The sequence below is a fragment of the Lodderomyces beijingensis genome (genome assembly GCF_963989305.1).
Source record: "Lodderomyces beijingensis strain CBS 14171 genome assembly, chromosome: 5".
Taxonomy (NCBI): domain Eukaryota; kingdom Fungi; phylum Ascomycota; class Pichiomycetes; order Serinales; family Debaryomycetaceae; genus Lodderomyces; species Lodderomyces beijingensis.
In genome coordinates, this window is record NC_089974.1 from 451113 (window position 1) to 475542 (window position 24430).

The 24430-nt window shown below is 43.7% G+C and overlaps 8 protein-coding genes across 8 annotated transcripts; 5 read left to right on the forward strand and 3 right to left on the reverse strand. All coding sequences in view use genetic code 12, as the record gives it.

Moving 5' to 3' along the window:
- Nucleotides 1–1429: 1429 nt before the first annotated feature.
- On the forward strand, nucleotides 1430–2836 carry LODBEIA_P40910 (uncharacterized protein; the record flags this gene model as incomplete). The annotated part of the gene is made up of 1 exon (XM_066974274.1): nucleotides 1430–2836. The coding sequence occupies one exon, from the start codon at nucleotides 1430–1432 to the stop codon at nucleotides 2834–2836; it is 1407 nt and encodes a 468-aa protein (XP_066831029.1).
- A 69-nt stretch (nucleotides 2837–2905) lies between these two features.
- Nucleotides 2906–4804, reverse strand: LODBEIA_P40920 (uncharacterized protein; the record flags this gene model as incomplete). Its single annotated transcript, XM_066974275.1, has 1 exon — nucleotides 2906–4804. One exon carries the CDS (start codon nucleotides 4802–4804, stop codon nucleotides 2906–2908), a length of 1899 nt encoding a protein of 632 aa, XP_066831030.1.
- A 545-nt stretch (nucleotides 4805–5349) lies between these two features.
- On the reverse strand, nucleotides 5350–6222 carry LODBEIA_P40930 (uncharacterized protein; the record flags this gene model as incomplete). The annotated part of the gene is made up of 1 exon (XM_066974276.1): nucleotides 5350–6222. One exon carries the CDS (start codon nucleotides 6220–6222, stop codon nucleotides 5350–5352), a length of 873 nt encoding a protein of 290 aa, XP_066831031.1.
- An 802-nt stretch (nucleotides 6223–7024) lies between these two features.
- On the forward strand, nucleotides 7025–8731 carry LODBEIA_P40940 (uncharacterized protein; the record flags this gene model as incomplete). Its single annotated transcript, XM_066974277.1, has 1 exon — nucleotides 7025–8731. One exon carries the CDS (start codon nucleotides 7025–7027, stop codon nucleotides 8729–8731), a length of 1707 nt encoding a protein of 568 aa, XP_066831032.1.
- A 1572-nt stretch (nucleotides 8732–10303) lies between these two features.
- Nucleotides 10304–12523, forward strand: LODBEIA_P40950 (uncharacterized protein; the record flags this gene model as incomplete). Its single annotated transcript, XM_066974278.1, has 1 exon — nucleotides 10304–12523. One exon carries the CDS (start codon nucleotides 10304–10306, stop codon nucleotides 12521–12523), a length of 2220 nt encoding a protein of 739 aa, XP_066831033.1.
- Nucleotides 12524–12860: 337 nt separating this feature from the next.
- On the reverse strand, nucleotides 12861–13757 carry LODBEIA_P40960 (uncharacterized protein; the record flags this gene model as incomplete). Its single annotated transcript, XM_066974279.1, has 1 exon — nucleotides 12861–13757. The coding sequence occupies one exon, from the start codon at nucleotides 13755–13757 to the stop codon at nucleotides 12861–12863; it is 897 nt and encodes a 298-aa protein (XP_066831034.1).
- A 3875-nt stretch (nucleotides 13758–17632) lies between these two features.
- Nucleotides 17633–19246, forward strand: LODBEIA_P40970 (uncharacterized protein; the record flags this gene model as incomplete). Its single annotated transcript, XM_066974280.1, has 1 exon — nucleotides 17633–19246. The coding sequence occupies one exon, from the start codon at nucleotides 17633–17635 to the stop codon at nucleotides 19244–19246; it is 1614 nt and encodes a 537-aa protein (XP_066831035.1).
- A 2231-nt stretch (nucleotides 19247–21477) lies between these two features.
- On the forward strand, nucleotides 21478–22668 carry LODBEIA_P40980 (uncharacterized protein; the record flags this gene model as incomplete). Its single annotated transcript, XM_066974281.1, has 1 exon — nucleotides 21478–22668. One exon carries the CDS (start codon nucleotides 21478–21480, stop codon nucleotides 22666–22668), a length of 1191 nt encoding a protein of 396 aa, XP_066831036.1.
- Between the last annotated feature and the right edge of the window lie 1762 nt (nucleotides 22669–24430).

Genomic DNA, 24430 nt, shown 5'->3' on the forward strand with positions numbered 1-24430 from the left:
CGGGGGAAGGACACACTTTCGGGCTTCGAAGTAGACTAGGCAGACACATAGTTACAACATTAAAGGTCCTTTTTTTTTTAGAACCTACTCCGCCGATGTGGTTGAAATGTTCAATGCAGTGAGATGACCAGTGGTTATAGACTCTGCTTTGGATACCTTGCTAAAAACTGTGGGGGCGAAGATTCTTCTTTAAATCCGATGCAATAATCGGATTTAAACCTAAAAGGGGGGAACATCCACCATTACCACCACCAAAAAAAAGGAACTGGTTTTGACGGGGTTTGGAAAAAAACCCCGTCAAAACCAGTTTGTTGATTGCTTCTTTGGGGTAACGACTACAGCAACAGCAACAATAACAGCAACAATATTGTGTGCACAGTGAGCAGTTGCTGGTACAGATGACTGTACCTCAACAAAGACAACAAAGTGACAACTAGCCACAAAAAAAAATCAAGGATAGACAAGGACCGAAGCTTCATCGGCTCAACAAAATGATACCATGGTATCATGATATCAGGGTATCATGATATCAGGGTATCATGTAAGTGCTGTGGGAAGCTGTCGCTCGTAATCCTCGGGGAAAATTTCGACGTCTCGGTTTTAAAGCACGGCCACTTATCGGAAACGGATTAGAGAATAGTATCCCCTTTTTTTGTTTGGTTTGTAAGAGGAACCCACACCAATCCCGTTTTTGCAACGACGCCGAGGAACTGTGGTGTCGACAAACCAGCGATTACAGTCTGTAGTGCTTCGAAGAAGCTTGATGTCTTTTCTTTCAATAGATGGAGAATTGCACGCTTGATTATCTTGCATCTCGCTCAAGGAGGCCCCCGGGCGGCAGCAATGGGCAACTTTTGAACGTTGAAAAATACCAGAGGATGGAAGAGAAGAACAGGGCAGGGAGAAGAAGCAAAAGGCAAGGAATCGACAACGATAACTCGGCAATAAATTGAGGCTCTTTGAGGTTTTCAAAAAAAAAAAAAGAAAAACAATCCTTGTTTTCTGTCACCGATAGATGCAAACACGGAGAAAAACATGAATTCACCCTGACGTTGAGATTACTTGAAAAGAGGCGTATCCCGGTTCTGGCTTGTAATACTGAAAACGCAAATCACGTCTCGCTGTGGACCCAAAAGCTAGCTGCCTTTCCCCTGACAATCGGGTTATCGAGGTGGGTTTAGCAAATTGGTTCTTTTTTCTCCCCACCAAAGAGTCCAGCCTGGGTGTCGCATTTTCTTCTGTTTTTTCGCGGCACTGAAATCCCGACACTCGTTTTGAAAAAAAGGCCCCGATAAACAAGCATCTTTCAGTTAAGTGGAATGCGTGGTGGTTCTCACAAGAGAGCTCCCTCATCTATTCACCCACAACGCCAATCACTTCGTAAAAACTACAACCACTTTGAAAACAAAAACAAAACTAAAGCGAAACAATGTCCCGTCGTTCAGGTAGGAGGTCAGTCAATTTGGACTCTAAGAAGAGCAGCGGGGTGCGGTCTGAGCTAGGCTTGCACGAAACCGATGCATCTTTACGAGATCGTCGCCATGAACGAGAGATCTCAGCCGAAGAAGACGACGGCGACGGGGAAGAAGAGGAAGAAGAAGAAGAAGAAGAGGAAGTCACGAGGTGTATATGTGGAGAAGACGAACTACAAAACAATCTCATCAACCCCGAGTTGGCTCAGTTTTTGAGAAAGGAGTTCAAGATTGATATCGACCAGGGATTATTCATTCAATGCGACAAGTGTAGCGTTTGGCAACACGGGTACTGTGTGGGACTTTACGAAAATGATGATGTCCCCGATAAGTACTGGTGTGAAAGGTGCAAACCCGAGCTACATATCATTGTCCAGGACCCATTTCTGGATAGAACTTTATACAAGCCAGTGAATGATCATCGGAAAAAGATTGAACAGTTTGGCAAGCCTGAAGACGTCAAACCTGAAACCCTGGACAAGAAGAAAAAAACCCTTGCTGCAGTCAAGGAGAAACGCAAGGACAGAAGGTTGCATCATCAGCATGAAGACGAGGATGAGTACGATAAGCAGTTGCAGAAGGCGTTGCGGGAAAGCGCAAAGGAGTCGGGGATTATCACTGTCGAGGAGGCCGATACCAGTGGTCGCATATCACCGAGAAAGAGACCAAACAGAACAGCAACTGCAACAGGAGCAGGGGCAAGCACCACGGGGTCAGGCTCGAATTCAAAAAGCACCTCGGAGCAAGTGGACGATATGGCAAGCTCAAGACCAAAGCGCATCAAGCTGGAGACGGAAGCCGAAACTGAAAACGAGGCAGCAAGCACTAGCAATAAGAGCGAGATTCTTGCAGCTGACGTGCCGAAATCACGAAGCAAATCAAAGAAGAAGAAGAAAGATAGTGGCGGCAAGAAATCCGTTGTTTCGAACTCATCTTTGTCCAATCCAAACCCCACTTCAACATCCACGGTCTCTTCGTCCCTGTCCTCCTCCTCATCATCATCAGTGTCTGGTGGTGGTGCTAAACATAATCACAAGTCAGATAACGCCGAGTCAGCCACGAGCAAAGAAGAACTCATACAATTACCATTCAAGCCCCGGTTCGTCAACGACAAGGCCACCTTCCACGACCTCCGCAAACGCACAAGCGCCATCATTGAATGGATAGCTCGCACGCAACGCGAGTTGCAAGATGAAAAACTGCACAAGTTGGAATTGTTCTCCTTCACTCCCGATACGCTCCAGGTGCAGCAGGAGAAAAGGGCATTGGAGCAATCTTTCGACTTGAAAGGTGCCATGATTGACGAATTGAGACAAAAGATCAACGAATGGGAATTGCAATTTGGGAAATACGCACCATCTTAGCAAGTTATATATATATATATTATATACTATACTATACTATTCTCTTAACTTCCTATTTTCCTAATTTTCTTACAAGATATCACGGAGCATCTCCTGCCTATTCTGACCTGCGGCAGTTCCGCGAGTTTGTGCTTTGGCGTCGTCATCATTGTCATGATCCTCGTGCTCGTTTCGCGCAACTGTATCGCACATGATGTTTAGCCACTGCGAGCTGTTCAACATTGCGTCTCCTCCAATGATGATGTTGAGATGCTTGTTGTTTTGACTGAGCTCGTGAACTAATCTTGCTTCCTCATAGGTGGCGCCTCCCTTGATGTACACTATAATGTCACGTGCAGTGTATTTTGAAGTTGTTGTCGCTGTTGTTCCATATTGTTGTTTGACTCTGTCTGGAGTCAAAGTCGACAAGCTGTTGCGCAGTGCTTGGTTGTTATTGCTGCTGTTGTTCTCGGGATCTATTAAATTGGCCAAGACGCCATTCAACCTCGGTGTATACTGCATAAAGATGTTGTCGTTGGTCACACCGGTATTTCTGTTGAAAATGTTTTGGATATTCACCTTTTTGTTAGCGAAAATGTTACTCAACCCTTGCAGTTGTTGTTGCTGGCTCTGGCCCGCTTGTATATTGCTGGTGTCGTATAGCGTGGCGAATTTTTTCAACAACTCGAGCTGGTTCAAGGTGGGGAGCGGAGACGTCAACTCGGGGTTGTTGAGCTTCGTTATGAAAACGGATAGGTCGGTTGGATTGTGGAACTTGTAGGAATAGAGCAAAATCAACTTGATCTTGTTGGCAGTGGAAGCTTTCCTACTCTCCAATATCTGCAAAATTTTCGGCTTGATGTTCAGTTGCTGGTCCAACTCAGCAATTATGGTTTGCTCCAATTCTCCAATCTCCCACAACAGGTTTTGCGTAATTTGGGCATCGATGGCGCTGATCAAGCTCAAATGGGTCGACACGTTGACGGAAAACTTTTTGTATTCGGGGAATTTGGTGATCACTTTCTTCAACTCTGCCAAATTCTGCGACGTTAGATTATCAATCGAGCTTTGCTTTGTCTCGGATTTGTACTTCTCCACGTACTGCTTGAACTTCTCGGTCAAGTCGCCGTAGTTCAAATACATGGCCTCTGAGTAGAACTGGTCCTCCTCGGAGAGAACCACCTGGCTCCCATTCAAATTGACCACGTTCTTGTCGATTTTCAAAAACTCGTTGATCATTGACCGGTACGTCCAGGGCAGGAGCAAAGGGGTGATGGGGTCATTCTTTCGGTCCAACAACAATAGGATCGGCGGCGCGTCCGAGTTTCTATTCAAGTCGTCAAAGAGGTTGTTGTTGGAGTTGGAATTTATATTGTACAAGATTTCCGACCCGAGCCGCTTCAACTCGATGGAGTTGGTCTCAAACTTGATCAAGGGCGTCTTGTTCAACGAAAGAAGCAAGCTGGCTAAACTCTCGGCTTCTTGTAGTATGGGGTTCACTGCTTGCGTCGAAGGGTTGATCAAGAAAAGATCGTCATTCAACGTTGAATAGTCCTGGAATAGCTCGACAACTTTGTCGACAACTTCGTGTTCGTCAGCCTGTGCCAATTGCTCTATCTGAATTTTGCTGGTTGTATTGTTGAAATATAGCTCATACTTTCGATAATGGGGCGAGCGTAGTTCCGCGAGGAGCAGCTGGAAGGACTCGCTGCAGGGCTTGATGTAGACAATGCAGTCCAAGTGCTTCATTGTGGAGAGATCCTTCGACGAGTCTATCAACTCTATTAGCACAATGTCGCTTGCTAGCAACTGTGACTGAGAGTAGCATGTGGAAATCACGGTGGTGGTGTAGTTGTCGAGAAGCAAGACCTTGGGCCTTTTTGTTGAGGTCTCGTTATTTAGCTGATTCTGGCCAATTCCCTTGACATCACTAGACTTGAATAGACGCTGAAAGTACTCGTCTTTGACCTTGGATAAGCTTAATGTCATTCTCGTGGAGGGTATCGTGTATTGGAGTATTGTTCTGTCGTTGTTCCTTCTGGCTGTATGCTGCAAAGTCGGCAGGGCGGCGTGGTGGTGATTTTTTTTCGTTAGTTTAGTTGATAAACACTTTTACCACCACCTGAAACGATTCACTAAACACATAATTAAATAACTGAGGAACAACAACGAAATAATGGGGAAAGTGGACTTCAGTGGACTTCAGTGGACTTCAATGGACTTCGATGGACTCAAAGGTTGAAGCACAAAAGATTTGACCGAGTCTGTAGCCAATCGTTAACTTCAATATTTCCAAAAGAAAGCTAATTACATGAGGTAGATAGAGGTGGAGTACCCAAAGATGCATAGAAAACAAAATTTCTTCTTGTCGAGTTGATCTCGGTCAACTTGGGAATGCTGAGAGGACATTACTGGACGCCAACAGGCTCAAAAGTGAAATACCCCATGTTTCATCGAATCATCGAAACTATGACCATTTATTGCATATAAACTAGAAGAATGGTGTCAGCAACATCTCCAGATCAAGAAGCACGTCATGCGTAGATAGGCACCTTCCTGTGCGATACTGGCACTGCACCCGTGGGGAACACCAAATAGGTGTTTTGTCTTGTGGAGACACCCGAGAAGTTTGAGTACCAGCCAAACAAGGCGCTGATGAGAATCAAAATGCCTCCGCCTCTTATCACTCTGAAAGTGTTGGTCATGAAGCCAGCAGCAAGCATAAAAAAGCCCATGGTTAAAGTGACAAAGAGACCAATAAAGGGCCAGGTCAGCTTCAACACGAGCATGAGCAAGAGAAAGGAAAAAATGCCCCAGCCCAACAAAAAGAACCCCAAGGCATTGCCATATTGCTCGGTATCGTCGCCATACGCGGCAAGAATACCAAAACTGTCCACCATCAATGCGCCAAACGATAACCAAAATGCACCAAAGCTGACAAAGGCAGTGCCGGCAAAGGTGTTGCCCTTGATCATTTCGAGAACGCCCGCCAAAAACTGGACTACGCCGCCGTAAAATAAAGCGGGGGCAATAATGACATTCAACACCGTGATACCTCCGGCTTTAGCAAGGTAGAGCCCCACCAAGAATGCAGACAAGGCAAACCCAGCCAAGCCAATCGATGCGGCGTTACCCATTTGGTGGACGGGCCATTTCGAGTAGCCCGGGTTGAAATCTGCTGCCGAGGGCTTCTGCAAGTCGCCCCTCAAGACTCGCTCATTGTCAATCACCGTATGCTCGGTGTCGGATAACAAGGTGCCTCGACTGGGAGGAGACATGGCTGGTGATAGGGAGCGCGATGGAATGTTGTTGGCTGAAAGGGGAGTGAGGTGTTCGTAGGATGCCTCGGGGACATCAAGTGATGCATCAAGCACCACTGCTTCTCTAGGATTAGCAGCAGATGACATTTGTGCAATTGGGTTTTTTCAACTCGATATCAATAGATGGCTAAAGCGGGAGGAGGAGGTATACGGTAGGAAAAACATGAGATTGCGATTCGTTATATTTATATACCTCCCCTGATCCATTTTTATGGGCTTAAGTCGCAAAATGCCCAAATTATTTTGCAACTTGATGCACTTTAATTTTTATGTAATATGAAGCAAGGACATATTTATCTTATCAAAGAAGAAGAAAAAAAAAAGGCCCTGTGCCGTGACGAATGATAATGTTCATTACCTTTTGGTCAGAGTGACTCCTGTAGTGAATTGCTCACGAGTGAGATGTCGGCTGCTAATGGCGTCAAAGAAACTGTTTTTTTTTTTTTTTTGTTCAAACCTCACCTTGCTTCGTAAATGATGGACTGTAAGACTCGGTGTGGGAAAAAAGATAGGTGATCCATCTTTTTTGCCCCTTAGCAATTTCCCTATTTTTTTATTTCGTCTACATCCCTCGCCCATAGTGATTAACCAAGTCATTTGAACAGCCCTTTCTTGGGAAATTGGCCAAGTTTTATCTAAACGAAACGCGTACTTTGGTGGTTTTACAGCGTAGGGACAACTTTCAGTGAATCCATTGAATGTCTTTCCGCGCGTTGACTTTGTACAATTATTGAGTAAGAAAATCCCGAAGCCCAAAGAGGAATGACGTGCGGCTCGATTTTCTAATTTCTACATCGAGAACCTCCCAAGTCTCTTTTCTTTATTTGATAATCGAGAGGTGTATATACGCGATTGGCAGCATGCATGGTCCTTTTTGGTTTGGGGAATTATGAGCGACGCGCAAGATGAGGTGTTTGAAGGTACCATTTTGAAAGTGCCGTTGACGATTGAAGATGAAGATACGTCTGAAGTGATCAAAACCGCTGCGATATGGCTTCATGTTACTAAAGCCGACTACGAGCCCAGTGCCGACCCCGCGTTCACCAATATATCGATTGTAGCCATCTTCATCGATGGGCTCTATCATGCTACCATTACCAAAAGGAATGTGGGAGCTGTGTTCAAAAAAGATGGGCTAGTTGACGACGCTTTCGACTTGTTTACCGACTTGTTTCCCTTTGATTTTGAAGACTTGTTGGAAAGCAAGGAGAAAGTTGGAGTGCACCAGGATTTGCTCGTCAGTGCCAAGCTCTTGGGCAGGAGGCAGGACTATGATGAAAACGGCGAGTTGAATGCCGAAAGTGCGTCGCGTGGGAGTAATCTCAGCATTTTGATCAAGAGCAACTCCAAATTTAAGCCCACTGTGGGCCAGTTTCAAATGCAGGAGCTTGTGGATCGCCGCAGTTTCCAAGACGAGACAGACACGTTCAATTGGCTTGACTTGTATAACCGTCAGAACAAAGAGTTGGTTGACAGGTTGGTCCAGTGCAAATTGGAGAATAGCAGGCTAGAAGACGACAACAGGTTGCTACAAAAGAGTCTCCAAGCCGCCAAACGGGATTTTGACAATCTTGCAACTGACTTGGAATCCAAGTTTTATCTAGCTCTTAATGCCAAAAAGGACGTTATCTACCAGTTAACATACGAGTCTCGGCCGCAGAATGAGTTGATCGGATTAAACAGGGGATTTGTTGAGAAATATAGCAAACTTCGAAATATCGACTACCATGCATTGCCCTCTGAAGATGAAGAGGACACTAAGAAAAAAAGGGGGAAATATAAACCAACGGAAAACGTGACTCCAAAGCGACGGAAAACAGCGGCGTCAAGTAGGAAGGGGAGGGGGAAGAGAAGGAAAAAGAAACTGGATGAGGAAAGCAGCATTCATCAGACTGACGAAAGTACCGACGTGGATGAAAAAGACCACGAATCTGAAGAAGAGAAAACCTTTCCACATACCAAGATTAAGAAGGAACCCTTGAGTATAAGAAGAAGAGCAAGTGAGGATGACTTGGAGCCACCAGAAACTGTAGACGACAAAAGGTTAGTTCAAATAAAAGTGAAGCAAGAGCCCGGAGTGAGCCAAGAGAGAGAGAACACGGATTCTTTCACGATGGCCGAGTTTCCTGCCATGAAAGTAAACGATGGCGCAGCGTCCTCGTCACAGCATTTTCGCTCGAATATATATAATGGCAGGTCGGACAGGGAGCTTGTGCGTGAAGCTCTTGGCTCCTCGTCTGATGAAGAAGCTGATGCCAACGACGACATTGAGGACGATTCCAATAGCGACTTGGGGAACGATCCACGAAAAGACAGCAAGCAAAGCCACTTGCGGAGTAATTGGCAAGGCCCCTTGTTGAATTCAAGATTGCAAACCGCTGACAAAGGGCAAGGGCAAGGGCAAGGAAAAGGATCGGGATCGGGATCGCAAACTCCAGGTAGTGAAGAATACCCGGGGAGCGAGGAGAGCGAGATGAATACCTCGGCAAGACCGCAATCTCCAGAAGTAGAAGAAACTGGGTACGGCTCCGGCTCTAATAATGATCGGAGTCAAGCTGACGTCGAAACTGACTACGGAAGTTCCGAAGATGGTTAAGTGATCATTGAGAGAGGGTGTGTATAGTGTGTGTATGCAAGCGAACAGTAAAAAACAAAGACTGTCACGTGACGCTTGTGCCGGAGATCCAACAGAGATAGTGTTTTAAAAATAGACAATCTCTCCGCTGTCTTTTTGCATGGCATTCTTTATCAGATTGACTCTTGATACACGGTAAAGATGACGATAACAACCACAACATCAAGAACAATGACAGCATCAGTAGAAGAAGCAGCAGAAGTGGAATTTTGGTTTATATAGAAGAGAATATGCGCAGGAACCAGACACAGGAGAACACTAGGAGAGCACCAGCTGCTGGAAATTATCTTGACAAGATCTCCTCTAGTTAGCGCAAGGGACTCGAAATAATATGTTGTGTTATCTCTACCGAGTATTTACTCCGACCCCAAATGCAAAGATATCCAACCTGGATGCCATGACCATGACCATGCTTGTCTGGATAAGCAGTTTATAGCCACTAGGCTGTTGTAGTAAGTAGTGCTTCCGTCCAGCATTCCCCACCATTGAGAGTTCTATATAGACGTTTACATGTACATGTATTGACGTTGGCGCAGCACTGAAACTGCCATAAACTCCAGAGTAACCCCTGCAAGTAAAGCAGGGGAAGCGAGAGGGTTTATGTTGGCGTTGGTGGGCGGTACGTGTCTCTTTTGGCGTGTAGGCGAAAGCGGTGGCGGCGGCGGCGGTGATGGTGGTGTGGTTTACGCTGACGGTCAGAGGCCAGATCAAAAAAAAAAAAAAAAAAAAGTCTCAAATTTTTCAAGACAACTTCTCTTCAACATAAATTTCTCTTTCTTCTTTCCCCAAACCAACTTCAACGACAACTCCAACTGGAACTGGCACACCACATTCTTCACCACGAACAGGTTCTAGAAAAAAAAAAAGAGAAAGGAATAAAGATCAAATCAGGAAACAGGTGGAGTCAGAACTTTCAGAATAAATCAACTCAACTTGACTTTTGACTTGACTTTCCTTCTCCCCCTTTCCCAAAAAAAAAAAAAAAAAATTGACCAAATCAAACCAAATTAATCCCATCCAATCCAATCCAATCCAAACAAAACCTACTCCCATTCTTCACTTCAAAATTTCCTATCTACTTATTTGCATAAAACTAATATATACATTCATAAATCTTTTCTAAAATTTGGTTTTTTGTTTTTTTTTTTTTTTGTTCATTCTGGTGGTACTTTTGATAAAATTTTTCATTTCGAGCCCCCCATTCCTAAAGTTTTTCACCATAAAAACACTTGGTTTGTTTGATTAAAATTTTCATACATTTATACAATCTTTTTTTTTTTTTTTCAAAAAAGAACGAAAAAATCAAAATCAAAAAAGAAAGAGGCCCTGACGTTGTTGTCATCTCAGAAAAAACGGGCCCTTCGATTCTAAAAAAAATCTTTGATTCTTTGAATATTTTGTTGCATTATATCATCAACTTTTTTTCTTTTTTGTTTTTTGCATTATCCAAAGGAACTGCACTGTTGGTATTTCAAGAGAGATTGAAATTTAAATAAAAAAAAAATCAAGCAAGCAAGCACGAAAAGGAACAGCATGTCATTTTACGATCCTTACCAAGGAATGTCCCAGCAATATGTTGGCCAACAGTTTTATCCGCAATATTACCCCCAACAGGGCCAATATGACGACGTTGGCGGCGAGCGCTTTCAATTGGGAGGCGAAGATGGCTATAATGGATCCGACGGCAATTTCCAAAATGGTGCGTCTCAGGACAATATCAATCGTCAAATGATGGAGGCTGATATCTACAGTAATAATGGAGTCGATTTGAACTCGGCTATGTTTTATAATGATTCTAATTTGGGATTTCATGGCAATAACAACAACGGCAACGGCAACGGCAACAATGGTGGACTCGATGCTCCTTCTATTGGCACTACTGTTGGCGGTGAGTTTTATACCGATGACGCGTTTGTCAATGTACATAACTTACAAAATGGACTATTGAATTATCAAAATCCATCTTCGTTGGACTTCAATGAAGGTGCAAATAATGCTGGGTTTTTACATCAACAACATCAGCAGCAACAACCACAACAACAACATCAGCTTCAACAGCTTCAACACCAACAGCAGTTACAGCAACAGCAACAGCAACAACAGCAGCAACAGCAGCAACAGCAGCCAGAGATTTTTCAAGCTGCCAATCATGAAGTTAATGCGCCTTCTGCTGCTGCACCTTCAAGAACGGTATACTTGGGTAATATCCCCGGCGACATTCAACCCAACGAGTTGTTGGACTATGTGCGCTCGGGAATCTTGGAAAACGTCAAGATTATCCCCGCCAAGAATTGCGCATTCATTTCTTTTATTGACCACCAACTGGCTTTATTGTTCCACTCGGATTGTATATTGAAGAAATTAAACATCAAAGGCCACGACATTAGAATCGGCTGGGGCAAAAACACCCAAATCTTGCCTGCTGTTTTAGAAGCAATCCAACGCGATGGTGCCACGAGAAATGTCTATTTGGGCAACTTGAATAATCCTTTTACGGGTGAGTTGATCACCGAGGAGGAACTTCGAGAAGACTTGTCCTGTTTTGGCATCATTGACTCGATCAAGATCATACCCGAGAAGGGCATTGCGTTTATTCACTTTCTTGGAATCTTGAGTGCTATACGATGCGTGGCCAACTTGCCACTCAAGGAAAAATACTTGGACAAGAAGTGCTTTTACGGTAAGGATAGATGCGCTTTTATCACCAAGACGCAACAGCATAATGCCGCTCAGTACTTGGGCTTGGCGCCAGGGATGGAACATATTGTCACTGCTGCCGACCGCGAATTCATTTCCAGTGCATTGGTGCAACAGTCCGCAGCAGCTGCCCAGATTGCCACGCAAGCTGGCGGTGCCAATAACTTGGGGAACCGTACTGTTTACTTGGGCAATTTGCATCAAGAATCTTCGGTTGAGGAGATTTGCAATGTTGTTCGCGGAGGGTTGCTTCAAAGCATACGTTTTCTCAAGGAACGCCACGTTTGCTTCATTACGTTTATTGATCCCATTGCTGCTGCGCAATTCTTTGCCATGTGTCAATTGCATGGATTAACCATCCACAATAGAAGAATCAAAGTTGGCTGGGGCAAGCATTCGGGACCATTGAGCAATGCCTTGAGCTTGGCGGTTTCGAATGGTGCCTCTAGAAACATTTATATTGGGAACTTGAATAATGATTTTGAATTGTACAACCCGCAAAAGCTCAGGGCCGATTTTTCCAAGTTTGGAGATATTGAGCAGATTAATTATTTGGAAGAGAAGAATTGTGCATTTATCAATTTTGTAAATATCGCCAATGCCATCAAGGCCATTGATGGAATCAAGTCATTTGCTGATTATAAGAATTTGAAGATTAATTTTGGTAAGGATAGATGTGGTAATTTACCGAGACAATTTCAAAATAATGTCCATCACAATCACAATCATAATCATAATCATAATCACAATCATCAAAATCACCATTATCATAATAATAATAGCAATGATGATAATAGCAACTCGTCACATGGTCAGAACCAAGGTTACGACCCAGGTCAACAAACGCCCAACTCGGATGCAAACCAGCAACAGCAGCATTCGATGGCGTTGAATGGTGGAGCCTTGGGTATTCTTGGAGACCAAGGTGGGTTAATTTCAAGTCCCTTTTCAGAAGGCGAGCGTGGAGGCACACCTTCATCTTTCCAGCAGGGACAGCAACATCAACCATCATTGCAAAATTTGGAAGGATTTGAAATTCAAACTAATGGACAATAAATGTTTTTTTGAAAGGTCCCTGCCTTCTTCCCCCTTGTTCCCCGTTCTCCACCCACTCAAATAAAATCTTGCTATAAACTATCTTTCCAACTATATACTATATATATACATTCATTTGCATTGGTTCATCATTTTCTTCAAACTTTTTTTTTTTTTTTAAACAAAATTACATACAACTTTTATAATAATAACAATAACGCTAATGAGATTATGTTTCTTTCAGACGGTTACTATTTAAGCTACATACATATATACCATATATACCATATATATATACAAGATATACATACATCAACGACAGAGTATCTTGCTCCTTTTGTAAGTTGAAAAATTCATTTTACAATATACGAGGCACAACACCAACAAAGAGCACCATCACGATAAACACCGCCACGACAACCACGATAAGCTTGAGTAAGAACCACAAGCTGATGCGATTGCCAGTCTTGTTCTCGAGGTAGTGGTTCAAGTTGCGGTCGATGACTTTGAACAAGTTGGAATTCTTGATCATGTTCTCGTTGGTTTCGTTCAAGATGTGCAAGTCGTCGCTTAGGATCTTGGAGCTTAGTGTGATTGCGCTCTGTTTCAACAGCGACGTGAGCTGCGATAGTTCGTGCAAGATGTCTTCTTGGAGCGACTCGTGGTAGGCGTTGAGCTTTTCGGGGTCGTCGTCCTGGTGCTGGTGTGCGGTGTCTTGGTGCTTGGTTGAGTTGGAGAGGAGTCGCTGTTTCAACTCGAGGAGGTTTTCGTCGCCCGTTATGGTGGTTGACGAAGAGGTGGATCGGCGCGTTAGCTTTTGTGCTAGGTTCAGGTTCAGGTTCGTGTTCGGGTTCAGCTCTATTAGGTCACCTAGGGGCTCAGTTTCCACGGGCGGGGTGTTTTGGAAATTGTAGAGTTTGATCAATTCATCCACTACGTACAACTTCTCGTCGATTTCGTCAACTAGCAAATGTTCGAGCTTGAGTTTCACCCGCATGAGAGACTTGTTCGTTTTGGCTGATTTCAGATGGTCGTTGTTCAACTGGGACAAGATTTGGAGGAGGGAGTTTTGAAGGAGCTGAAGCTTGAATTTCGCGATGTAGGGCGATGTGTTTAGATATGGCATGGTGTTGGTGTTGGATCCATCGTGATGGTGGTGGTGATGATGTAGGGTTTTGAGGGTTGGCAAGTTCAACTGGGTGATTTCATTTGAGTAATTGTCTACTATTGTCTCTGCTGCTTGTATTGAAACCATTTATATCAGTTTTGATGTGTGGGGGGTACAGTACCTTCGTGAGCTTCACGGACTAAAGTTTACGGGCTCAAGTTGGGACTTTTCGTCGCGCAAACAATTCAGAGAGATATTCTAGAGCTTAGACCTTCAAATTCACCGCCAGTTGAGTTCCAAGCTCGAGATGAATTTCAAGAATCACAAATATGGCTCATAGCCCATATACTGTCTACAGAGAATTACCCCATGGCTACGAACATCTTTTACCGAAGAAAAAAAACAGGGAAAAAATGTAAGCCCAACTACTATCAAACAACGATCTACGAATGAAAAATTTTAAATTAATAATGATCGTGGTTAGCGAAAAGGGCTGGATTGAGGTTTGTTTTAAGGAGTCTAAGAAAGATTCAGCAAGGTATGTCATCGATCGCGTGAATAAACGGCAATCTAAAATCTTTCCAGTTTGTAGTCTCTTTATCTCCTATATGACATGAAGAAGAAGAAGAAGAAGAAGAGAAAAGAGGTGAAATGGATGGTGAAGAAATTCAAGAAGAAAAAAAAAAAAGAAAAACTCGCTGGCAATTGTTGTGTCACTACCAGTTTACTTCACGAAAATATATTCTGGATGAACATCGCCGGGGTTCGAAATGACGAGGGACCACAACTTGAATAGAGATGGAAGATGGAAAACAAACACACTGTGGTTCTCGGCGATGTTATAGCTACAAGTGATGAGTAGTAGTTCGATCGAGCATTGGTTGTCAAACCACATATCGCTTCTTAGAGTGCAATCTTTTTTTTTCGTTATCAAACTGAAGTGAACTTTTGGAGTGATTGGTTGCGAAATCATTGGAAACATCGCAAAGACCAAAAACACCCACAAGGTTCTAAATTGCAGCAACAGTCGCTCCTCTGGACATTTGCTATGGGTACAATATACAGCCTCTTGTGAAAGATATACCGAAACTTGCACACTTGACGAGGGATTTCGCGTTTTTTCACTTGCACCCCTCTTCCCTTGGCTTGGCCCTGGGCCTTGACGTTTCAAGCTAAGATCTCAATGACAATCCAACACACATTCGATATACCCGGGGCACGCGAATCACAGTCTCAGAGCCCCGTCTACCATAATTTCACACCAAGGAGTGAAATTGTCCCTGATTACGAAAGGGGGTGTTTCGACTCCCTACCCTTCCCCATTTCTCCTTTTTTTTTTTTTTTCTTTTTCGGGACTGGGCTTGATTTGGAGATTACTCGATTTGGACAAGGACGACTCTGATGCGTCGATCCACGTTTCTAGCTTCTAAATCGGTTCACTTCAGAGGTTATGTTGATAATGAAAAAAAAAAGATGAGAATTTAGAAGTAGGGAGGAGGAAAGGGTAGGGAAGGGTGGTGTTGACCGTAGATAGGTTGGCGACTTGACGGGCACGATTTTATATTATATACCTTCTTTTTTCGCTCGTGGTGTCAAGATGCCAGATCATGTAGGTTAGAGCAGGGTCCTAAAAGTAGTAACAATTATATAGGGAGGCAGCGGAGCCGGCAGAAGGGGGGCACCAGTAAGGGGTTCTGGGGTTCTTGATTGCGTTGCTTGCCTTTATTCTACTTCGTGTCAGAAATGAAACCATATTTGGAGGAAATTGCTGCGGTCAATAGCGAATCAATAAGTGGAATCAATGAATAGAATCTAAAAAAAAAAAAATCTCAAATCCGCGATTAGAAATTGGCCAGGACTAACTTAGATTCCACTCAAGAGTTGGTGCATGGACTTCCAATCTGAATCGAGCAATAAATGTGAAATTTTCAGTAGCAAGTCTTTTCTCGCTGCTGCTGCTGCTGTTTTTGTTGTTGTTGTTGTTGTTCTGGTTCTGGTTGTGGCTGTTTAGCACAAGGGGCATGTTACCAGGCGATTCTGCTATCCTGCGATCTTCTGTTGCCAGTTGGTGGAAGGGGTGTGGCTAGCATCTAGGTGATTGGACTTGGGTCGCATATATGAAAGCGCTAGCTCGAGGAGAAACCCTCAAAGTGAAGGGGTGAAGAGATGACTTTATGTATTTTTTCACGATTGGCATGTAAGATGACAAGGTTTATATCGGTCAACATTTATACATACATACATACGCATGTGTGTATATATAAATATAAAAATATGTGTTGCGCGGTTCAAGATGATCTGAGAGAATTACCGGGGGATGTTGCGTGTCTTGAAACCTTCGTGTCTGGAAAAATACATACAAACGCAACCCCCGTCAGTCTTTACCAGACCCACGAGCCTTCTGCTTGCCCTCCTTAGTCGGGGTTGTTTCCAGACTCTTTCTAGCAGCAGCAGCAGCAAGAGTAAAGCGTTGGTAATAGGTGGATATAAACTCAGAGGGTGCCCTCATTAGTGGCACTCTAAATTTTTTTTTTATTTAAATTTCTTGATACCTCGGTCCCTTAAAACGGGCCTCGAGTGTTTCACCACCAAATTGCACTCACTAGTGTTTCCCTGAATCGGTTAAAGAGAAGAAGAAAAGGGGAAAAGAGGCGGGCAGGAAGAGGGGGCAGGAAGAGGGGGCAGGAAGAGGGGGCAGGAAGAGGGGGCAGGAAGAGGCGGTAGGAAGAGGCGGCAGGCGTATGGTAATTAATGGGAGACCTCAAGGTGGTTGAAGCCAAGTCATGGGCATCCCGCTCCAAAAGTATACTTTATTTATAGGCACGATGGTAACCCTTGGGAAAGCATAGTAGTAGTAGTGGTCGTAGCAGCTGTAGCAGCACCGGTAACCACTAGAAGCTTTTCTTGGTTAAGGTCTTCTTCCATGATGCAATTTTGTCTAAATAGGGTGGTGAAATATCGCCCCTTATTTTTAAACTCGGCTATAGAAGAAGAAACACAACAACAACAACAATAACCACTTAAAGCAACACCGCGAGCGACGGAAATACGATTCGTGATGACATCGATATCTTGCTGGTCTTTTAAGCTTTTTTTGTACACTTTGGCTTTTTTTCAAGGAGGTTTTGTCGAAAGATGTTGTATTTGGAGGAGGTGGCTGTGGAAGAGTATCATGTAGTTACTGAAATTGTCAGTCCATAGTTCTGCGCGGGGCCCACTACCACCTCAGGAAATTAGGTCGAGCTAGGTAACAGCGCGCGGAAAGGGAGCCGAGGGTAAAACTTTAAAGCGACTTAAAAATAGCCCACTAAACAGTCGGGCAAAAAAAAAAAAGGAAGGAGGCTCATAACAGCGTCTAAACATAAACAACAACAACAACAACAACACAACAGCAGCAGCAGCAGCAGATGTAGTAACAGACACAGCGGGTGCTACTAACTAAGTTAGTTAGTAAGTTAGTAAGTAGTCACAAGTCATGAAGAAGAATGAATGAACAAACAGACACACACACACGGAGGAACAGAAACACTGGAAAATTTTCAAAGAAAACTACGATTCTTTCCCATCGTTTACTACAACCACCCACCCTCATAGATTTTACTCCAGTGCCCTCATCCCACCCGGTCAGATAACAGGCACAACGCTGGACCTTCGACTTTGGACGCTTGTTTTTGACTTTTCGTTGATCCAATTTTTCTAAAGAAAAAACATAAAAAAAAAAAGACTTCAACGATTTGATTCCGTCAACTCCAGGAAACCCACTTCTCATCCACTCACACCCACCTAGATCCACATATCCACATATCCACTTGACTTCGTTTGTTTTGATTCCTTTTTTTTCCCCTTCATTTTTCAAGATCAATCAGCGCATTTCGTTTTCCATCGTTCCCCCCTTTTTCATGTCCCTATAGCTTCGATCTCACATCCTACTGGCGTGCCTTTGATAACCAACGAACAAGAAAATAAAATAACAGATAGATAGATCGAGAAAGTTAGACAGAGTTTTCACCACATATTCCAGAATGAAGACCGGACAATTGATCGTTATTCCGTTGTCATTCCCGTTCATTTTCATCCCATTGGTCTCGGCAACGGATACGTGGTCGTCACTAGGATGCTTTAAGGCATCCGATGTTGCATCTTTATCCTCCAAAGGCTCGTATATCTGGCAGTCCTCGGGCTATTGTCAACAACAGTGCCCGGGCAAGAGAATTATAGCCTTGATTAATGGTAACCAATGCTTTTGCGGCGATAGTGACCCCCTGAACAAAGCGGATGAATCAAACTGTAACATGGGGTGTACCGGGTATGATAAAGCTGTGTGTGGTGGTGATGGCTATTATACCGTGTTTGTCAATACTGCCGTGCCAAATCAAGAAAATAATGAAGATAGTAGCTCAAGCTCAAGCACATCATCAAGATCATCATCATCATCATCATCCTCGTCATCTAGTTCGACAAGTGCTTCGACTTCTTCCAGCTCTGCCTCTACTGGTGGTGACAGCACTTTGTCAACACAACAGCAGCAGTCTAGCACGACTAGCCAGTCTACTTCGTCGCTGTCAAATAGTGCAATCACCTCAACATCATCTCCATCATCTGCATCTCAAACTACACCTCAGGCTTCTACAACCACGGCCACGCCAGTCCAGTCGATAATCGTTGTTTCAACCATCGTATCCGCTTCAGGAAATGGCCAATCGACAGTTTTCAAAACAGTGACTCAAACACCATCTACTTCGCCATCACAAACGTCTTCACCCAGTAGAAACGATAATAACTCACCCTCGCAACTCCAATCCAACCCATCTTCAACCGAATCGTCCTCCGCCGCTGCACTGGCACACCAGAACCAAAACCAGAATCAAAACAAGGGCACTTCAGGTGGTGTAATTGCTGGGGCAGTGGTTGGTTCAGTTGGAGGCGTGGGCCTCATTGCATTACTATTGGGATTCCTTTGGTATAGACGAAGAAAAAATCAAGAAAACGACGAATACGGTGACTACTACGACGATCAGTTCACTTTGTCGGGTCCAGAAAAGGGAGCAATCCCATCACCTACAGCTCCAGCTCCAACTAAACAAGATCCTAATCCATTCCTACTTGCCGGAGGATACCACTTTGATACATCACAGCAACAAAAACAGTCACCATCTCATCAGCAACAGCGGTATGATTCTTCAAGTAATCATCATCATCAGCATCACCAAAATAATCTAAATGCTAGTACCCCGCGACAACAGCATTCCCGTGGGCCAAGTGTATCTCAAGTGGCAACTGCAGCATTAGGAAGAGATAATACCAGTAATAGCCACAGATATAGCTCTCTGGGAGGCACGAACTCATACAAGAATGGAGATGACTTGCTCCTTTTCCAAGATAACGCCGCAAGTCGCGGTAACAACAACAACGTTAATTATTCATCACCTTCGATTTCACCTATTAACCAATCACAACATCCACCAATGGTTCATCCGTATGGATCACTACTAGATAACGACGACGTAGATGACGACGATGATGCCCGACATTTACATACCCCGCGACCCGGTTACACCAGGAGGAAATTGAGTAATGGATCGTTGCCGGATATGATTGCTCGAGAACCTGGATCTTTGAAAGTTGTCAATAATTAACATCTGACTAATGAGAAGAGATTCATCATACATTAATGCATGGAGGAGGAGAAGATAGATGGAAAATGGAGGAAGCAAAGGACTACGAGGAGGAAAGGAACGGACACCATGGAAATTTTTTGTCACTTTTTTATTTTTATTTTTTTATTCTTTGATTCTTTATGGAAATAAATCTTTCAACGTTGAACGAAAACGAGTAGGGCGTTTTATACTACTTGGCTACTACTAAGCTACATTATTTTTTTTTTTAAAAATGTTTTATTAACGGGTTATTCATGCTCACTTGGTGATGTTGATGCATACGACATATACTTGAAGAAGATGCTCTTGTTTAAAAGAAACTTGAAAGTAAGTATCTGTAAGATCGCATGCAAGCTAGATGTAAATTTCGCTCTGTTTTTGACATTCCCCTTTGAAACGAAATATTTTGAAGTTGCGAAAAAATCGAATAATTGGCTTATCTCTGTGACATCTAGACTTTAAAAATTGATATTGCGGAAGAAGCGATACCAATGCATATTTTGTCACTTTGCTTCATAACATTTAGATCGATTGAGACGGAAATAGGGACACAAGGGCCTTGAACAAGATAAAGCGAAGCAAGAGCAAGACATAGTTGGGATGGGATCAAGTTTTGAAGTACTCGATGTAGACAAATAGGTTAGTTAAATGATGTCAAATTGAAAAAAAAAACAATAGGCATGTGGGTGGGCTGGATCTCTCTTAACTCCGCTCGGAGTTTACTGACTCGCGCCCGTTTGGTGGAAAAAAAAAACTGTCGGACCCAGAAACAAAACGTACCCGACACAGATAATCTATCAGAAAAAAAACCACAAACCAACCCGACACAATTCCTCCAAAAGAAACTAAACTTACCCGGCACAGACACTTTCAAGACTCACGACTACCCGGCACAGTCTCGAAACAATGCAAACTTACCCGGCATAAAAAATTGTGAAGAATAACTACTACAAACCTACCCGGCACAATGTCTGTCAAAAAAGAGAGGAAAAAAAATGATCCAAATGTGTGTGATCATCGTTTGGGAAGAAATCAATAGTATTTTCGGTGTGGTTTACGTGAAAAAAAGAGGATGACTATGGAAGATGCTTAAGATGATTGCGCTTTTGGGTTGTAACAGAAGCGAAGGCACTCGTGACACTCATGCCAACTTTTTCTTTTGTCTTGAGAGAAATGCGTGATTCGTGACAAAGTCGCATACTCATTTATACTTATCATACAAATTGTTTTGTAGCTTCGAATCATGCAACGGTTTGCAAGCTCAACTAGATTCAATCGGCCACGGGAGCCGGCGAGAATATTTACATCCAGTCAGCCGACTGGACTCGACAGCGGCACCACTTCTATATCGTTGCAATTGGATGTATTGAGGGAAGCGCGTCAGGGTCCTGGATTGATTGAGCAAGTCATTGTTTGAACCCAGAAGTAGTCAGGATGGTGTGCAGCTCTGGTGTACTTTTCTAGTTGAACCACGTGACATATAGTGCTACTAACTGTCGAGATAATGCAAGACATTTTTTTTACGCGAATGCTGCTTGGGGGTGGAAATGAGCATACTGAAATATACGAAATGGCTGCAAAAAAACCACATGTATTTTGTTCCTGCTTCTTTCCACCCCCACCAAGCAGCATATGCAAATGAATGAAATGGTTGCAAAAAACCCCATGTATTTCGCTCCTGCTTTTTTCCACCCCCACCCCACAAGCAGCATACGCAAATACGTGAAATGGTTTGCAAATTAACTATATTTTAAGAACAACCTTTGGGACCCATTTCCAATTCCACCAACTGGACCTTTTTTTATTTCCCTTCTTCTTTTCCTTCTTCACCAATCAATAAAATTTTTTACTGCATTTCGAAGATAAAAATGCAAAGAATCAATCAAACTCAAGTAATTTTCGATGCCTCATCAGCATCAGACGAAACCAAATGTTCGCCAACTGGCGAACATACGTCAAAGAGGGAGAAGTTTAAACAACTTTTCCACTTCAAAAAAGCAACAACAGTTGATGCCTCATTAGCATCAACTACAGAAACAAAGTGCCCATCAGTCGATGAGCACAAATCAAAAAAAGAAAAGCTCAAGCAGCTTTTCAAAATAAAGAAAACCAAGACAGTTGATGCTTTATCAGCATCAGCATCAGAAGAAGAATGTTCACCAAGCGGTGAGCACATCTCAAAAAAGGAAAAGTTTAGAAAGTTTTTCCATATGAAAAAAACTACGACCATTGATGCATTATCTGCATCAATTGAAGAAGAGAAATGTTCACCAGCCAGTGATACTGCTGTTGAAGAAGAAAAAGTTGATGCATTATCTGCATCAATTGAAGAAAATGAATGTTCACCAGTTGGTGAAATTGCCGCTGAAGGAGAAAAAGTTGAGAAAGCTGATGCATTATCTGCATCGATTGAAGAAAATGACTGTCCACCAGTTGGTGGACCCACCGCTAATTTGGATCATCCTGAACCCGCTGCTAATTTGGATGAACCTGCTGAAAACGCCACCAAACCCGCCGCTGATAACGCAAAACCCGCCGAACCCGCCGAACCCGCTGAATACACTGAATACGCTGAATATGCCGAACCCACTGCATATGCTGAACCCGCTGAGTACGCTGAGTATGCCGAACCCACCGCATTGGCTGCATTTGCTCAACCCACTACATTTGCTGAATCCGCTATCCAACCTCAACCTAGACCTGCTGAGACAAACATTGCCAATCTGGACAATCACGAGGCCTATGAGCCACGTGAACTTCAAACATCGTCCAGTTGCTATTCCGATGGTCAGTCTTCCTCGCATAGCTTGGAAGACAGAATTCTCCGCAGGTTGAGAGAATCCATGCTGCCTTTTGCTATAGAGGTTGAGGAAGAAGAAGGAGATGCGGACTTGCTAAGCATTTGCAGCAATAACAGCGACGAGCCCCAGCACCAGTATTCAGCATTGGGACGTGAAACGCCAAAGCTAGTTATTCCTAAGAAGAGAGGTGCACCTACATCCAAAGCTGACAAACGTGAAGCCGCTATTTCCAAATCACCCAAAGAACCAGAGGCTGTCAAACCAAATGAGATTGTTTCCCCCATTGCTACAGCCGTTGAAACAACGAGACACAAGGAACCGGAGGCCGAAAAACCAAACAATGTTGATTCCTCCGAAGCTAACCGAAAAATGGAACGTGCTCCCTCCGTTGATTCAGCTCTTGACAATAAGAAAACCAAAAAGTCAATAGCTAGGAGAATAGTTGAGCTTGTTCAATCCCTTGTTGCTTGTTTTCGTGCTAAGCCAAAAGCTGACCCAGCTCCCCCCATCATCGCTCCAGTTAGGATACGAACCCCTACGACATATGCAATGGTTGCTCGTGCTTATGGGGTGTGGTGCGATTCTCTGCACACTTTTTAGTTCGTGAGCATAAGGGGGGCACAGGGCAGCAAAAGATCAGAGCTAAAAAAAAAGGGGGAATGGGACAATCTAGACAGCCAAACACAGGGAAAGGAAAGCCTAACCAGAGAGCTACAAACAGGAATAAGGAAGCCATACCAGAAGGTCAAAAAAAAAATCAATAGAGCAGCTAAACCGGAAGGCCGACAAAAAAAAAAAAAATAGGGCAGCTAAACCAGAAGGCCGAAAAAGCAAGAACAGGGCAGCCGAACCAGAAGGCCGAAAAAGAAAAAAACAGGGCAGCTAAACCAGAAGGTCAGAAATTGGGCAGTTAAACCAGAAGACGAACAGGGACAAAGCAGTTCAACCAGAGAGCCAAAAAAAAAAAAAAAAAAAAAAAAAAAAAAAAGAAGGGGAGAGAAAGGAAAAGGAAAGGTGGCGAGCCCGACCAGAAAGCCAACACAGAGAGGGAGCAGCTTAACCGGATGACGAACAGGAATGAGAAAAAAACCCCAGCCAGGAATAGTGCAGTGAGGCCAAACGAACAGACCCGTAAAGCAGACGAAAATGAGCCAGCCGACCTTCGGACCAACTCTCGATTCAGCCGGCGAATCAACGAGTCCCGTTGGAAACTGCAACGGCTCAAAATTCTCTGCAGGGCCAATGGTTTACCTGCACACTTGAAGGATGGCATAGGGTTGTTGAAGAAAAAAAAATGTTTGTCGGATGGGATAAGACTGCAGGGCCACATGTATATAGGGCTAGATGGTCATGGCTGGATGAGGAGAGTGGGGAGCCAGACCAGAAAGCCAAAACACAGATGGGGCAACTAAACCGGAAGACGAACAGGAATGAGAAAAAAACCCCAGCCAGGAATAGTGCAGTGCACAATTGAAGGATGGCATAGGGTTGTTGAAGAAAAAAAAATGTTTGTCGGATGGGATAGGGCTGCATGTATATAGGGCCATATGTATATAGGGCTGGATGGTCATGGCTGCGCGAGGAGAGTAGGGGAAGGAGGGGGAGAATGGCTCGATGATGGGATAAGGCTGCAGGATCTCTCGTCGGACGGGATAAAGCTGCACCAACTATGGCTGGATGGGATAAAGCTGCCAATTATGGCTGGATGGGATAAGGCTGCCAAGTATGGCTGGACGGGATAAGGGCTGCCCCAAAAAAAAAAAAAAAAAAAACGGCTGGACGGGATAAGGTTGCATAAAAAAAAAAAAAAAAAAAAAAAAAAAAAAAAGACTGGATGGTATAAGGCTTCATTGAAATATGGCTTAATGGTTATGGTTCGGCGGGGGGATACGGCTCTATGAATTCAGTAAGGTTCGATGAATTGAATAAGGCTCGATGGCTTTGGCTGGCTGGCGTTGGCTATATATTTGGTGGGTCACTGGTTTATTGCTGTTTGCTTTGGTTTGTTTTTGGTTGTCATATTCTCCTTGGCTTGTTGTGAATTACCTTGATTCTTGTAGTCTTTGTCTCCTCTACCTCTATTCTGGGATAACTGGTATACCACTGGATGCTGCCAATTCGACCCAGGCTCTGGTGGTCGCTGCGGCGTTCACACCACTCTGATGGTTCTTCTCATTATTTTTTTGGGCCAAAGCCCCCGACAATCGCAGAGAATCAAACCTGCCTGAAGATAGTGCAAGAGCAGGCACCACTAAGGAAAACATTCACACACTGAAAAAAATTTATATAGTCCAAAGAAGCTATCCAATGAATGAATCCAAAATTTCAACCATTCTCAGTCTACTCTATACTCTAATGACTC